At 34.6% G+C, this 13,415-nt stretch overlaps 1 protein-coding gene across 1 annotated transcript; it reads left to right on the top strand.

Moving 5' to 3' along the window:
• Window positions 1-3,678: 3,678 nt before the first annotated feature.
• On the top strand, window positions 3,679-13,415 carry LOC138331962 (ubiquitin-conjugating enzyme E2 L3-like). The gene is made up of 4 exons (XM_069279864.1): window positions 3,679-3,777; window positions 6,724-6,819; window positions 7,383-7,569; window positions 10,041-13,415. The coding sequence occupies exons 1-4, from the start codon at window positions 3,751-3,753 to the stop codon at window positions 10,193-10,195; spliced, it is 465 nt and encodes a 154-aa protein (XP_069135965.1). The 5' UTR covers window positions 3,679-3,750; the 3' UTR covers window positions 10,196-13,415.

The raw sequence follows: 13,415 nt of genomic DNA, 5'->3' as shown, positions 1-13,415 counted from the left end.
GCTTCAACAAAACATTCCACCCGGTCATGTCTAATAACCTTGATGAAAATATCACAAAATGGGGCGCGTTTGTTCATCTGATTTTGGAGGCATCGTAACTCCCTGGTCGATGTAATCTCAACAGAACGTCTACGCATCGGGCCTCTGTAGATGTTCGTTCTGCCAAACTGATTGGCAAGCGATGCTTTCCTTTTACCCAGTCAGTGAAGGAACTTTCAAAGAGTTCCTCTTCGGAAGCTGAGTTTTACTAGTAAACGGATGCTTCTATGACAGGGTTGGGCGCTTACCTGGACGGTCATAACGGGTCCGGAGAACGGGAAATGGATCATCTTTCGAAGTACATTAAATGGTCTAGAGATGAGAGCTGCCCTGCTGGCTCTGGAATCCTTGTGGGATGCGTGGCAGCTACAGGTTATCTACCTGGCGCAGACAACTCTATGTACAGCTATCGCTTACCTTGAGAGGCAATAGAGAAGTTTCGTGTGCTTTGCGCCCTGGTTATATAGGTTCTGTTGTTTTGACAGGAGATGCAATTAATCACTCACCAAACATCTTCCACGAACATTCTAGCAGATAGCTTCTCTAAGCATCGTCAGTTGGTGTTGACAGAATGGCAGCCAAAGCGGTCTGTGTTTCAGATGGTTTGTTATGTTTTGGTCATATCACATGTGGATAAGTTTGCAATGCCCCTGAATATTTAATTGCCATCCCATTTCTTTCCAATTTTGACCCACAGTCAGACTTGGGCTGTAGACGCCCTCTCTCTAAATTAGGACGGTCGGCTTAAATGTATTCGCATTCCTCCGTGTAACATGATGGGTATAGAATGGTGCTTTAGAAAGTTCCCTAAGGACGTGTCTCAGAGCATTTCAAATTCAAATTTTCCTCATTTTGGTATTGTTTTTGAGTAGGGGCATTTTTAATTAATTCTTCTTCCTTTTTAAGCATTAACAAGAATTTAAAATCAGAAAATGAAAATACGTATTTATAATGTATTTGCGTAACTATCATTATGGAAATCTTTGTAGGTTGAAATAAAGATGTTCTTCATTGACGATCTTTAGTACTTTTTATTCTTAGACTAGAATTCATCAGCAACGCAGAAAAAAAAAACTTTCGCTTCTCCCTGAAACCCTTGGCGGTTCTCGCGTCAATATTGAAGTTCCCGCACTGCGCCACCTGCTGGACCACCGCAGTTGCGCCCCTTCCATTTACGTAATGGCCAACCAATGAAAAAGCTCGTATAATTGATCTGCGGATTCAGAAAATTACATAGCCCTTTGAAAAACATGTTTTATGCGACGGGTTTAAAAAAAAATATGATATTTGAAAAATTATTTAAAAAATCGGATCTGTTTCATAGTAAATATCCCGTCAAGGGTTTCAATACTTCCGGGTCTTACACAAATTCCAGAGCATATTCGTTTCTGAAAAAAAAATGTAAAGAAAAAAGTCCATCTGATTTGGAACATATTCCTGTCATCAAACAACCACATATCATTTTAAAATGTTTTTAAATTGCTAAAAGAATGATGAAACTAAATTGTATAAGGCGAGGGCACTACCCCATCACGAGACAACACTATGAGGCAGTAGTGCCCTCTCAACCAGGCCATAACATCACCATCATATGTGTGTGGGTCCTTTTCATTTCATCGAAACAAAAAATTACACTTCAAAGAAAACCTTTTTCAAGATTCAAGATTCAAGAAATTTTATTTTACGTCGCATATCAGAAACAAATACAACATTTGCAATGTAGTGCTATTCTCGCGACAAACATAAGTATATTGTAATTTAACAATGAAATGGCTGGCAAAATATCACAGGCATAATTATATTATACACTGATAGACTTTACAATGACATTGACACAGAAAATATTATAAGATTTGAAGTAAGCATATTCACATGGAGTAAAAAAGTAATTTAATATTGAACACTAGTATATCACACTGGTGTTACTATGATTATTAAGACACTGCAAGAGTGTAATATACATATATGCCATTATGGCAAAAAGTAAAAATTGACAGAATAAACACTAACATAGTGTATATTAAAAGTAATATCAATCAAATAGATATGTAAAAGTTTAGCTAAAGATAACAGATAAAATTAATGTGTTGAAAAAACCATGTTTCAATCATACAATGGATAGTGACAATGACTGGAAGGAAAGATGTCAAAGGGGGGACAACTCAACTGGCAGGGTTAGAACAAATGGTACAAGAACAGATATGGCAATCCCAGGTGCTAAGCAATCTACGGAACGACCCAAAGTTATCAAAAGGTCTAAGGTCATTCGGCAGACTGTTCCACACCTGAGATGCCACAAACCAAAAGATCTTTTCCCATATATACTGAGGTGTTCACCTTAGGAATCTTCACAGTATTGTCTTTCCTGAGGTTGTAAAATACTTCTTTCTTATCAATTAAATCATTTAAAATAGATGGAGAAATACCATTTAGAATCTTAAAAACTTTAATTCAGGACAGCAGCCATATATTTCACTCTAGTTACATATAAAAAAAATCAAGTTTGTATTTACTTAAAATGTCTCTGACAGGGGAAATATAATCGTTTTCAATAAAACGAACAGCTCTCTCTTGCTTCTTTTCCATTTTCCTTGTTTTTGAGTATTTTGTATTTTCCTTGTGTCCTCGCAACTCTATCGGCCGAGTGGTTAAGATGTTCTGACACACTATCATGTACAAGCCCTCCACCTCTAAGTATCTTCATTTCCACTGTATGTTGCTAAACAAAAGTCAGACTTAAGTCAAAACTTAAGTTTTTCTCTTTATGTAACTTATATGAAAATTTATTAATTTATGTATATATCCACGAAAGTGTTCAAAGACCGCAAGTGCGTGTAATAAAACCCGCAATAAATTAAATTCATTGTTCAACGCTTACATATAACTTTCGCTGACTTTGCTTTTGAAATAAGTTTAAATGCAATAGTTTCCAGTTGAATCACTAGGCCTAATAGATTATTCCAAGTAGGCGCATTTAAAATTATTTTTTACTTTTTTTTTTTTTAAATTAAAATTATTTTTTTCTACTTTTTTTTTTAAATTGTTGGCTCTAACCAGAAACATGTTTCTGCTCTAACACTGTAACGTGACGCTACCCAAATTGGAACGCTACCCTTTTAAAATATGTGATACAGTATTTTCGTTTACAATCTCAACCACCAATCACTGTCCTGAACAAAAATTAATGTGCTTAATAGTAATAGGATCTAGTAGAAAATTAAAGTAAACAAATCATGAAAAATTAATTAAAAGGCATCTAGATCTATATTTTGTGGAAAGTTAAAAGAGAAAAATCTAGATTTATGCACAAGTTTGAAATTTTTCACAGTTATCATCAAAAAGTGTTCCAATTTTGATAGCGTCGCGTTACTATTTTTATAACTACATTGTGTACTGCATAGACTACATGTAGATGAGATGACAATTATTTATTCATTGGTAAAAGGAGTACAGTAAGTAGATTTGTTCTGTAAATGTTGCCATAACGTTAGGTACACATTTACGATTTCATAATAGCAAAATTCTTCGTTGTTAAATATTGCAAGAAATTCTAGCTCATAATGACGATAATGTTAAAAAAGTTAAACCGGAAAGACGAATTTAAAAAATAGGCCTAGTTCTTGGAAATCACTCCACGCAGAAACTTTTAAGAGAATCGATGGGAGGTAACTCTCCGTGGCGCTTTGAGAGTCACGTGACCAAGGAGCAAAGATGGCAGCGACCAGGCGCCTTCAGAAGGTAAACATTATAATTCATTTATCGACGGAAACCAGAGCTATTGCCATGTATAATGAAAATAAAGTCGTTTTATTTTCAACCATTGGGTGATTTAGTGTATCCAGAGTATTATTTCATGTGTACTTTAATTAATACTTTTAGTTCAATGTCGACGGTTTCGAGGTCTGCCACTATGACTACAAATAGAAAACAAAAGTACCACCTTCTTATTGGAGAGTGGAAGACCTCAAATACTGTGAAATTCCGCTGTTTTATTCCCGAATCAACGAATCAGCAGCGTAGAAAGAATTTAGATATATTCGCACTGTAATTGGAAATGAGATGAAAATTTCTCTGAACCACTTGGTTTTCCCCCAAAATTAAACACGTATCGGTGTCACGACATCGTTACACAAGTTCATGAAATGTTGTGAAATTTACTGTGTTCAAAAAGCCGTAATTCTTTCAATGTCAAGATATGTCATAAGACATTTTATAATATTTATACACGATAATTTACATACAAAGTTGTCCCATCATGTTATTTAATTTTTATTGAAGGATATAGCCAATATATCTACAGGAAGAAGAATGCATTTTACTTTAGCAAATAATGGCGAGAGGGTTTCATATACATGTACAGTAACAGTAGTGTGCCGCTAGCCAGACTCGAACCAGTTACTCCATCCTGGTCTGCCACTCTACACTCTGTGTAGCAGAACAGAGAAAATACACAAGATTCCTGTCGAGTGCGCATGCCCCAACCAGGAATTGAACTGGGGTCTCTGGTGTGAAGAACCACGACTCTACTGACTGAGCCAAAAAAGCAATTGCTCCACCAGCAGATTGACAGAGGCCTATTTCATACTATATACAAACCACACTGACCCGCTCTTTGACACTACTCCCCTGTATTTTTTGAGATTCCCTAAATCTCAACCTGAGACTCTTTAACCACCTTCCATGGGTTATTGTAGTTGGGTGCCAGTGTAGAAGAATAGGGAAAATACAATTATGATTCCAGTCCTGTGCCCCAACCAGGAATCAAACTTCAGTCACCGGTGAGAAAGACTACAGCTCAATCGCCTGAGCCAAAGAAGCATGCTCCATCAACTGAATGACACAGGCCGTATTTAACAGTATATACAAACCACATCGACCCGCTCCTTTTACACATTTACCACTGTCGATCATCAGTGACCATGAAGATAGCTCAGCCGAGCGGTCGAGTATCTGGCCAGTGTTCGGAGGTCCTGGGTTCGAATCCCAGCCAGACAGCTACATTTTTTCCTCTTCTGTTACTTATTCAACTAAAACCTATTACAATACTCACCCTTTTCAAATGTGTTCGCCCTGTAACGTAAATCAACCTAGGTTCTCTCTTAATGGAAAAGTCAAATGCTTCCACTTGGCATGGTCTACAGCACCAAATGTAAACAGAACGAGAGTAGTGTGCCACTCGCAGCAAGACTCAAACCCGTGACCCAGGTTTACTAGTCAGTTCTGTAGATCTACTGACTGATCACGAGTCAGGGAAATTAGGGTGAAGCTAGAAGGCAACCATATCACTTTTAATATACTCTATACAACTAATTATTATATAGTGTTGCATATAGTGGTAACTTATTCAATAACGATTGAAAAATAGAGCACTCTGGGAGTGAGTTATCATATATGTACCCAAGTAAGTTTTGTTTTAGTTTCACAAAGACAAGTTAGTTTAGTGGCATTGATTTGCATCATTAGATAAAGCTATAGGTCCTACAACAACTAAGAGTCTGTTGAAGCCCAATTTATTTTTTCTGTAGCTTTTGTCTCCTTTCATTTCTCTTGATAAGAGACCTAGTTAGCTATATATTCTTTCTAAAACTGTTTCAATTTCATAAATATCCATAGAACATTTTATCAAAATTATTATTTCTAAATATTTATAAGGTAGTCTATACCTTTAAATAAATCTTATAACATTTGGATCCTTTTTTGATGTTCTATATATGTATGCATATAATTGTACTCATAATTCTTGATATCATTTAAGATCAAGGCCAATCAGAGTATGCTTGCAGGGTCAAAAAAATGTTTTCTATCTTTGCAAATGTAGGGGGGTGTATGTAGCACATTGTTTGTTTACTATAATATAAATGTAATCGTAGTGTCAAACCGCACTCCGCTTTGTTGCAGTTTATAAATGCAGTACATAACATATGTATACTCCTATGATCCGTGCTTCATACCGCTGTACACGCGATGTCATGTGATCGCTACATTCGTTTTACCTATATATGTTATTGTGTGACGTAGTGTTTGTGTATTTGTCAATCATGTTGAATGGACTGGCTGACCACGGACATTCCGTGCGTCACAACTTAGACGCATCTTTTTCCTTCCGTCTTTCCTTTCTTTCTTCCCTCTACTCTCTCTATACCGCACTTCTCAGCCGGACGTGGAGCTGTCCCCATCTACTTATACATTCATTACCATCTCTGGCCATGCTATCCATACCCTGAATATTTCATATTCTGTGCCGGGCCCCCAGCACCATATGAAGGGGGAAAAATACAAATAAACGAAAGGAACTGACGGTCTGTCTCCTGGTCTTATTGCAAATAGAACCCAAACCTCCACATTGGCGCTCATGTAGGGACTCTGGAAATACTCTGCCATGCCTCACAGATATCGCTGTTAACCCCTGGAAACTCAAGGACGAGTTCTGTCCCTGAAGGGGTGGTGAATACTAGCGGCAATTTATCGCTCGGCTAGAGAGAACTTCTCTTTAGCTCAATCGTTTGAGCGTCAGACTAGTAACCCAGAGGTTCCAAGTTGGCAGTCATTATGTTTAAAATATCAAATCATGTGCTGTTACACAAATTCGGATTTTCAATTTTGTATTAGTACTTGAGTTATCTTTATAAGGCCTCAGCCTCTGTTTTGGTTATTTATTAACATTATATTTCTATTCTGTTTTAGGAATTGGTTGATATTAGAAAAGAAGAATTTCCAATGTTCAGAAACATAACTGTGGATGAGACTAATGTGTTGTTTTGGTCTGGACTTATAGTTGTGGTAAGTTGCCTTCCAGTCACCTTAAGTTCCAATATTCATATACTCCGGCGCGGTATATCTGCCAGAAATTTCACATGATTCAGAATGACGACTTTAAAATTAAGTCATATTTACAACCATTGAGTTTCAACAACAGCTGTACCAATATTAATGTAATGCTACATATGTATAATAAGAATTCATTATATATATATAACCATGGTAAAGCTTAATTTTAACAACTTTACAAATGTTATCATTATCGGGGTAAATTTTACCTGATCTTTATTTAGCTAATTACTTAAAAATGACACCCTTGTGTGGTATGTTATACTGGTAAAGAAGAAACATAACTTAGAAACCACACAATATAGCTACAGCATGATATTTTCTCTTGTGTAAATATTCTAAATAGAAATAATTTACACATGCTGGACTATTTGTGACATCACCATTACACTCTTTTAATGATCATGAAGGCAGCAGCTCTAAGACTCTTCATGTCAATATATTTATTTATCATTGAAACACACAACCTTGATTACCAAATATGTATCAAACATATGATAACATCTTTATTTCAGAATGAAGCACCTTATAACAAAGGAGCGTTTAAGATAGAAATAGTATTTCCAGCAGAATATCCATTCAAACCTCCAAAAATAACATTTAAAACAAAAATCTACCATCCAAATGTCGACGAGAAGGGACAAGTCTGTTTACCTATCATTAGTGCTGACAACTGGAAGCCAGCAACAAAAACATTACAAGGTAGGTATATTGCTGCTTTGAACATTACCTGCTGGGGTATTGGTGGCTTAGTGGTGAATGTGCCTTAGTTTGACCACATGGGAGGAGTGGTGGTGGGTTGGGCAGGCCCATGTGCGCCGGTCTCAGATGTTTTTTCTTTCCATTGTCCCATATGTCTATTAATGTATAGATTTAAATTCACTTGCGTTGAACACATTTGAATTGAATAAATTAGATGAATCAAATATTTTTTCTCTCTGATATCTTACCAAATCCAACAGAAATGATTCCATCACAGTAGAATTGAATACTGTGATTGTGTTGATCCTGTCCTGATAAAATATACCAAAGTTTCAATCCTTAAGTGAACCATGCAGGCACCACACTACATGTATCTCAGGTTATAATGTAAACCATTGACCTTTGCATGGCTTAATGCGTCAAATTCACCAAGTATGACCATTAACTGTATCAGTGTTGACTGTTTTCAGTGACATTCACTTGAACTGTAATCAAGCACATCTCTACCTGAAGGTTTGTGTTGTTATTTACAGATATTCACCCTCTTTATTCAAGGTCACAAATGTTAAAGAGACTAAAAAAGAAAAAGAAAAAAAAGTGATTTCTTGTCATTCTAACCAAAAGGCCAGTAGACCTGACATGGGCCTGTATAAATGTAACATGCTGTTAATTAAGCAACACAGCTAGTTTGTTCAAGTAAATAACCTTGGCGTTCTTTCAAGGTCACTGCAGAGATCAAATTGGCAAATATGTATTGTTTAGTTGTTAAAGGGACAATTCAATCTAAGAGAACATTAAAATTTGTACATATACACATGAATCGGGGAAAAACCAGTTCTAACAGAAATTAGATCAGTCGGTTTTACTGTGATATGCTAGAAAAGCTCATGGTGGTAAAATGCGTGTCAAACTTTTAAACTCAATCGCTGTCCACCATTACACATTGTGGTCGAACATCTTGTATGCCAAACCCTGTCCCTTGCTCGTAGAGTAATGCAACTTTTGTCTAGAACTGCTCAAATCGCTCTGACAGTAGTGGTTTACCTTATTAAGTGAATTGTCATTCCTAAAAATGATTTTATTACCTCCTCAGTGGTTATGTAGTTCATTTGTTTAATGTACGTGACTTTGGCTCGGGTATGGGTACAGAGTACATACTGTACCTGCTTAATCGTATTGATCAATGATTTGTAATTACAACGGTAATCAATTAAAATACTTAACAGTGACATGGAATTGTCAATATATTGTGTTAAATGTTTCATAAGAAATGAAGAGAAATACATCTATACCATATTTTGCTTCTTGGTTTTGTAAAAGAATTAGCCTGAGTGAATTGTCCCTTTAACAGTTTAAGTGAACCCTTTTTATAGGAGTCATTTAACAGTTTATGTGACTCCTATACCGCAAGTCTCAGGGTCAAATATGGTAACAACTACCTTTTTATTAGGCTTGTAGTTTTGTACCAGGTGAGCGTTTTGGGCTCTTTAAAGTTATATGTGCCGTATTTTTCATACTCACGAATCAAGATGAGCTTTTAATATGTTATTCATCACCAAAAATTACCAATTTTTTGAAAATTACAGTACTTTCAATGCATAGGTTTTAATTCTACATGTACAAATAAGAGTTGAAAATGATTTTTGGCAGTACTGCCAAAAATCATTTATTTACATCAATAGAGAAGTGAAATGAGTACATACGGTCAGACCTTGAAGCCAAATTGTGGTCTACAATTTCATTACACATTTTTATAGTGGTATTAGTAATTGTAAAGTGATTTCTGCAGATATGTTTCCATGTAAACATATTTAAGGTAAAATACAACAATTTTACAGTACAACATTTCTGTGTTATAACTTACTTTTATAAGTCATCTGAAGCCATTTGAATGATTTTTACAGATTTATTCATCAAACCTTATGGTTTTTAATAGATTAACGATGAAAAAATAGAATGTCAAAATTTTCGCCAAGTTACGGCACATATAACTTTAAATGTTTATATACATATGTTTAATATATACAGAGTAGCTGCTACATGGAAAGTAGTGATTTTGCAATAAATCATCTAAGATTCCAAGATTCTTGATGAGGCCTGAAATAAAACATTGTTGGTTTTTTCTAAATGCTACTGACTCTCGCAAAAGAAAACTCTGACTCAGATTATTTTATTGAATTTTAAAATTTCAATTCTGTTTTTGTCGGCATAGTTCTTTTAGACTGTCGTAAATAATGATTTGGTTACAATATGTCCAGTCTTTAACTTTCATTGATGTTAGATCTTCAGTTTATTTAGGTCATATGTTTGTCTTAAATAAGTACTTGTCCTTGACATAAGTCATTGTAAGTGAAATTTAAGCCTCAAAAAACGGAGGGGCGCTTATAGGAATGGGTATGCTTATTGGGTCGAATACGGTAGTATGATTTAATATAAGAGAGCACTTGTTGATTCTGTGTTTTGTATTTCAGTGATTCAAGCTTTGGTAACCTTAATAAGGGAACCAGAGCCAGAGCACCCACTCAGAGCTGACATAGCTGAGGAATATTCCAAAGATAGGAAGAAATTTATGAAAAATGCAGAGGAGCACACAAAAAAATTTGCTGAAAAACGGCCCACGGACTAAGAACTCGGACGTAATTTGATGATGTTAAATTTATTCTTGGTGACTTTCAAACTCGAATGTTTGTAATTTACCATTATTCAGCTGACACCATGATTACATCATGGCACTTTTCTGTCGATAGAGTTAATTTTGTCATCAACAAGTTTTGGCCTTGGTTTGGAAAATACTGGAGATCACTGTGGCCTTGTTTCAGGAACAAATAATCTGTAGGAGAAATTGATGATGTCTGTTTGTACCAGACTTTTAGATTGTGATTAACATTGGACTTTTCTTGAATGTCTTGATTTTGTAATTATTACAGAAAGACATTCATTGCTTTAACAAGTGTAAAATATTGCTGTGTTTTGTTTCTCTGTAGGTTGTAGGTACTTTGAATCTGGAATAAAATGAGCTGTTAAAAAACTAATCTAATAAACCTCAAACAGAATCTGATATATATGCAATAATATTATATGCAATATTGATTCGATTGTGTTCCTACATTTACTCAAATCATTTCGGCAATTAAAGTATATATTGATAATTGATATTTAGTAGAGGTGAATTAAGTTAACAGAAATAATAAATCTAGGTGGTTTTTTTTGCTTGGATTATGTTATTGAAACAAGAGAAAACAACTAATTTTGTATTCATTTAAATTAATGAAGAAGAAAAATGTAAAATTGTCCTGATTAGTTTTCAAGATTTGAACATAGGAAGTTCTCTAACAAAGCTTTGGTTTAAGATTGCATAATGTCTAATATAAACATACAATGCCCTTTACATCAAGAAAGTGAATGATCACAATATACTACTTTTGTATTGGTAACAATGAATAATCAAGGTCATAGATCTTTCCCATCACCAAGCAAAGTTTAAATTTTTTTCAAGGTTTTGAAACACGATTAAAGTAAAGGTTTCCAGCATTTGAAAAGTTTCAACTTACATTTACAACTATGGAAGGGGAGATAACTTAGAATTTGAAGAAGGGAGATAACTGTGTCATCAGTACAATGACGCAGGACTTTGTGATTAATACCAATTCCATTCATACTTGTGTTGAGGATTTATATGTTAAGTGTGTTTTTGTTTATATAAAATATGTTCTTAATTAACTTTGCCTATCTATAGTCTAATAACTTCATACTTGTTAATCTACAATAAATGAGTGAAACTATATATTCACAGTTGTAGAAGCTATAGAATGATGTTTAGTATATACTTTGTTCTGGAGATTGATGTGCACTTGAAATTGAGTTGAAAGTTGACGTGATTAAAAGAGATTTGTATTTATAGCCTCTTTGTATCTAGAATGTTGTGAGAAAGAGCAACAGATGTTGTGTTAAATTCAACAAAACTACTAAATCCACGATGGCTTTATTTGATTAAACTACGTCACTTTTGATTCATAAACATATTATAATGTACCAGTATTATAGGGTTCTATGTGTCACCAAGACTACTGTATAGCAGGTAAATTTTGCAGGTGTTTTTTCTGGTGTATTTGCTGTTGAACTGAAAGCCGCGAAAACAAAACATCAGCCATAATATATGTAAATGCTCCATTTTGTACCATTGTCAGAACTGTCATAAACGCAAACCCACGAGTCACCGCTCTACAACAAACGTACAGTGGTGACTCGTGAGTTTCCAACAAAGGGGAACTGTGTACCCTGTCCAAAATGGCACCTCTCACAAGCAATTATATTCAAAATTCATTACAAAGAAAATATTAATAACATTGACACCATTAAATCTTCATTGATCTGTAAATATTACATTTAGACAAATCAGTGTGCCGTGAAATTAAACCCCCAAAAATAGGTTTCCTTTTACGAAACCGCAAACTATGGACACCGCAAATTTAAAACGCTATACAGTATCACTTTTATGATTTTCAGATTTGTTAACTGGTGAACTGTTATTGTAGAATTTTGTTGATAATGCCATCGAATACCTGTCACTGTGTCAATATTGTAGTTACTGTTTTTACTGTCGCATTTGAGTGCTTGTGATAATGAGACTAATTCACGTACCACGTGATATCCGATAATGCTTGTGGAGGACTAGTATCTCCATTGGTGATTGAACCTAACTCTAATAATCTTCCCGCTGAAATGATGTTAGCACAGGATATCATCATTTGACGTCATTCCATCACCAATAGAAACAAAAGTCCCCCACAATCGTTATCAGGTATCACATGGTAAGTGAATTAGTCTCATTTGTTTACAATATTAGATGTATCTGTCTGAAATTCTTGAAGTGGTTTTCTTATTGATTAATTCCTGCAATTAACAACACAACAAAGTAGTGTGTTACTTGTAATAAACCAAGCGTACAACGCATGAAATGTTAAAACCTGCAATTATGACTCTTCGTGATCATATATGACAGCATGGATAGGACACGAGTATAGTTATATAACATACATACATACCAATTTGACTTGTTTGTTGTTATGATATATATCAAGTACATCATATAAAATATTTTGGTAAAAAAAATAGCAGATTTGTATCACAAAAACTATAACAATCAATATGAGTTTCCCTTTGACTTTATGCCTTACAATACACACTCAGATGCAGACAGAATGCCTAAATACTTTTGTTATGTTGTGGCGCTAGGGTTGGAGGAAACTCAGAGGTTTTATAAGATACATTATGGTTACATCGTCTAAAGAAAGAAAACAAATAGCCAAAAGGTAAAGAAAAAGAGCATTAATAATGTTTGCAGTTAGAAATAGTTTAAAGTTGTAATAGTTGTATTTTAAGAAAAAAAAAAAACATGAATGACTCTGGGACAAAGGTATGCTTAAAATAATGAGGAATCGTGTAAAAAAAATTTGCTTAAAAAAGGCTGTATTTGTTTCTTTATTTTTCCATTATTCATTTTGCGAAAATTCAATCAAGAATTACTTGTGGTATATAAGTTTTATTCAAGGGCCAATGTTAACAATTAATGCTTCACAAATATTTCAGACAGGTATCACAATAAAGATTTATGCTAGAAGTTTGATAAAGTCACATTTACGAACATTTAAGGTTTTGTGTATTGATATAAAGTTTATATCGTAGAGTTCTCACTATTGTTCTCAAAAAGAATTTTAAGTCTTGACAATGTTTTTCGTTTCTTTGGGTTTCAAGTTTTATAAGTGACATACAACAAACCTGTTAGGAAGTTTGTGTAACACAGCTTTGCAGATAAAAACATGATTAAAGAAAAGAATGTGGTATTA

This window comes from Argopecten irradians, chromosome 9 (genome assembly GCF_041381155.1).
Source record: "Argopecten irradians isolate NY chromosome 9, Ai_NY, whole genome shotgun sequence".
Lineage (NCBI taxonomy): Eukaryota > Metazoa > Mollusca > Bivalvia > Pectinida > Pectinidae > Argopecten > Argopecten irradians.
The sequence above is the reverse complement of the archived record's forward strand: the minus strand, read 5'-3'. Positions and strand labels throughout refer to the sequence as shown.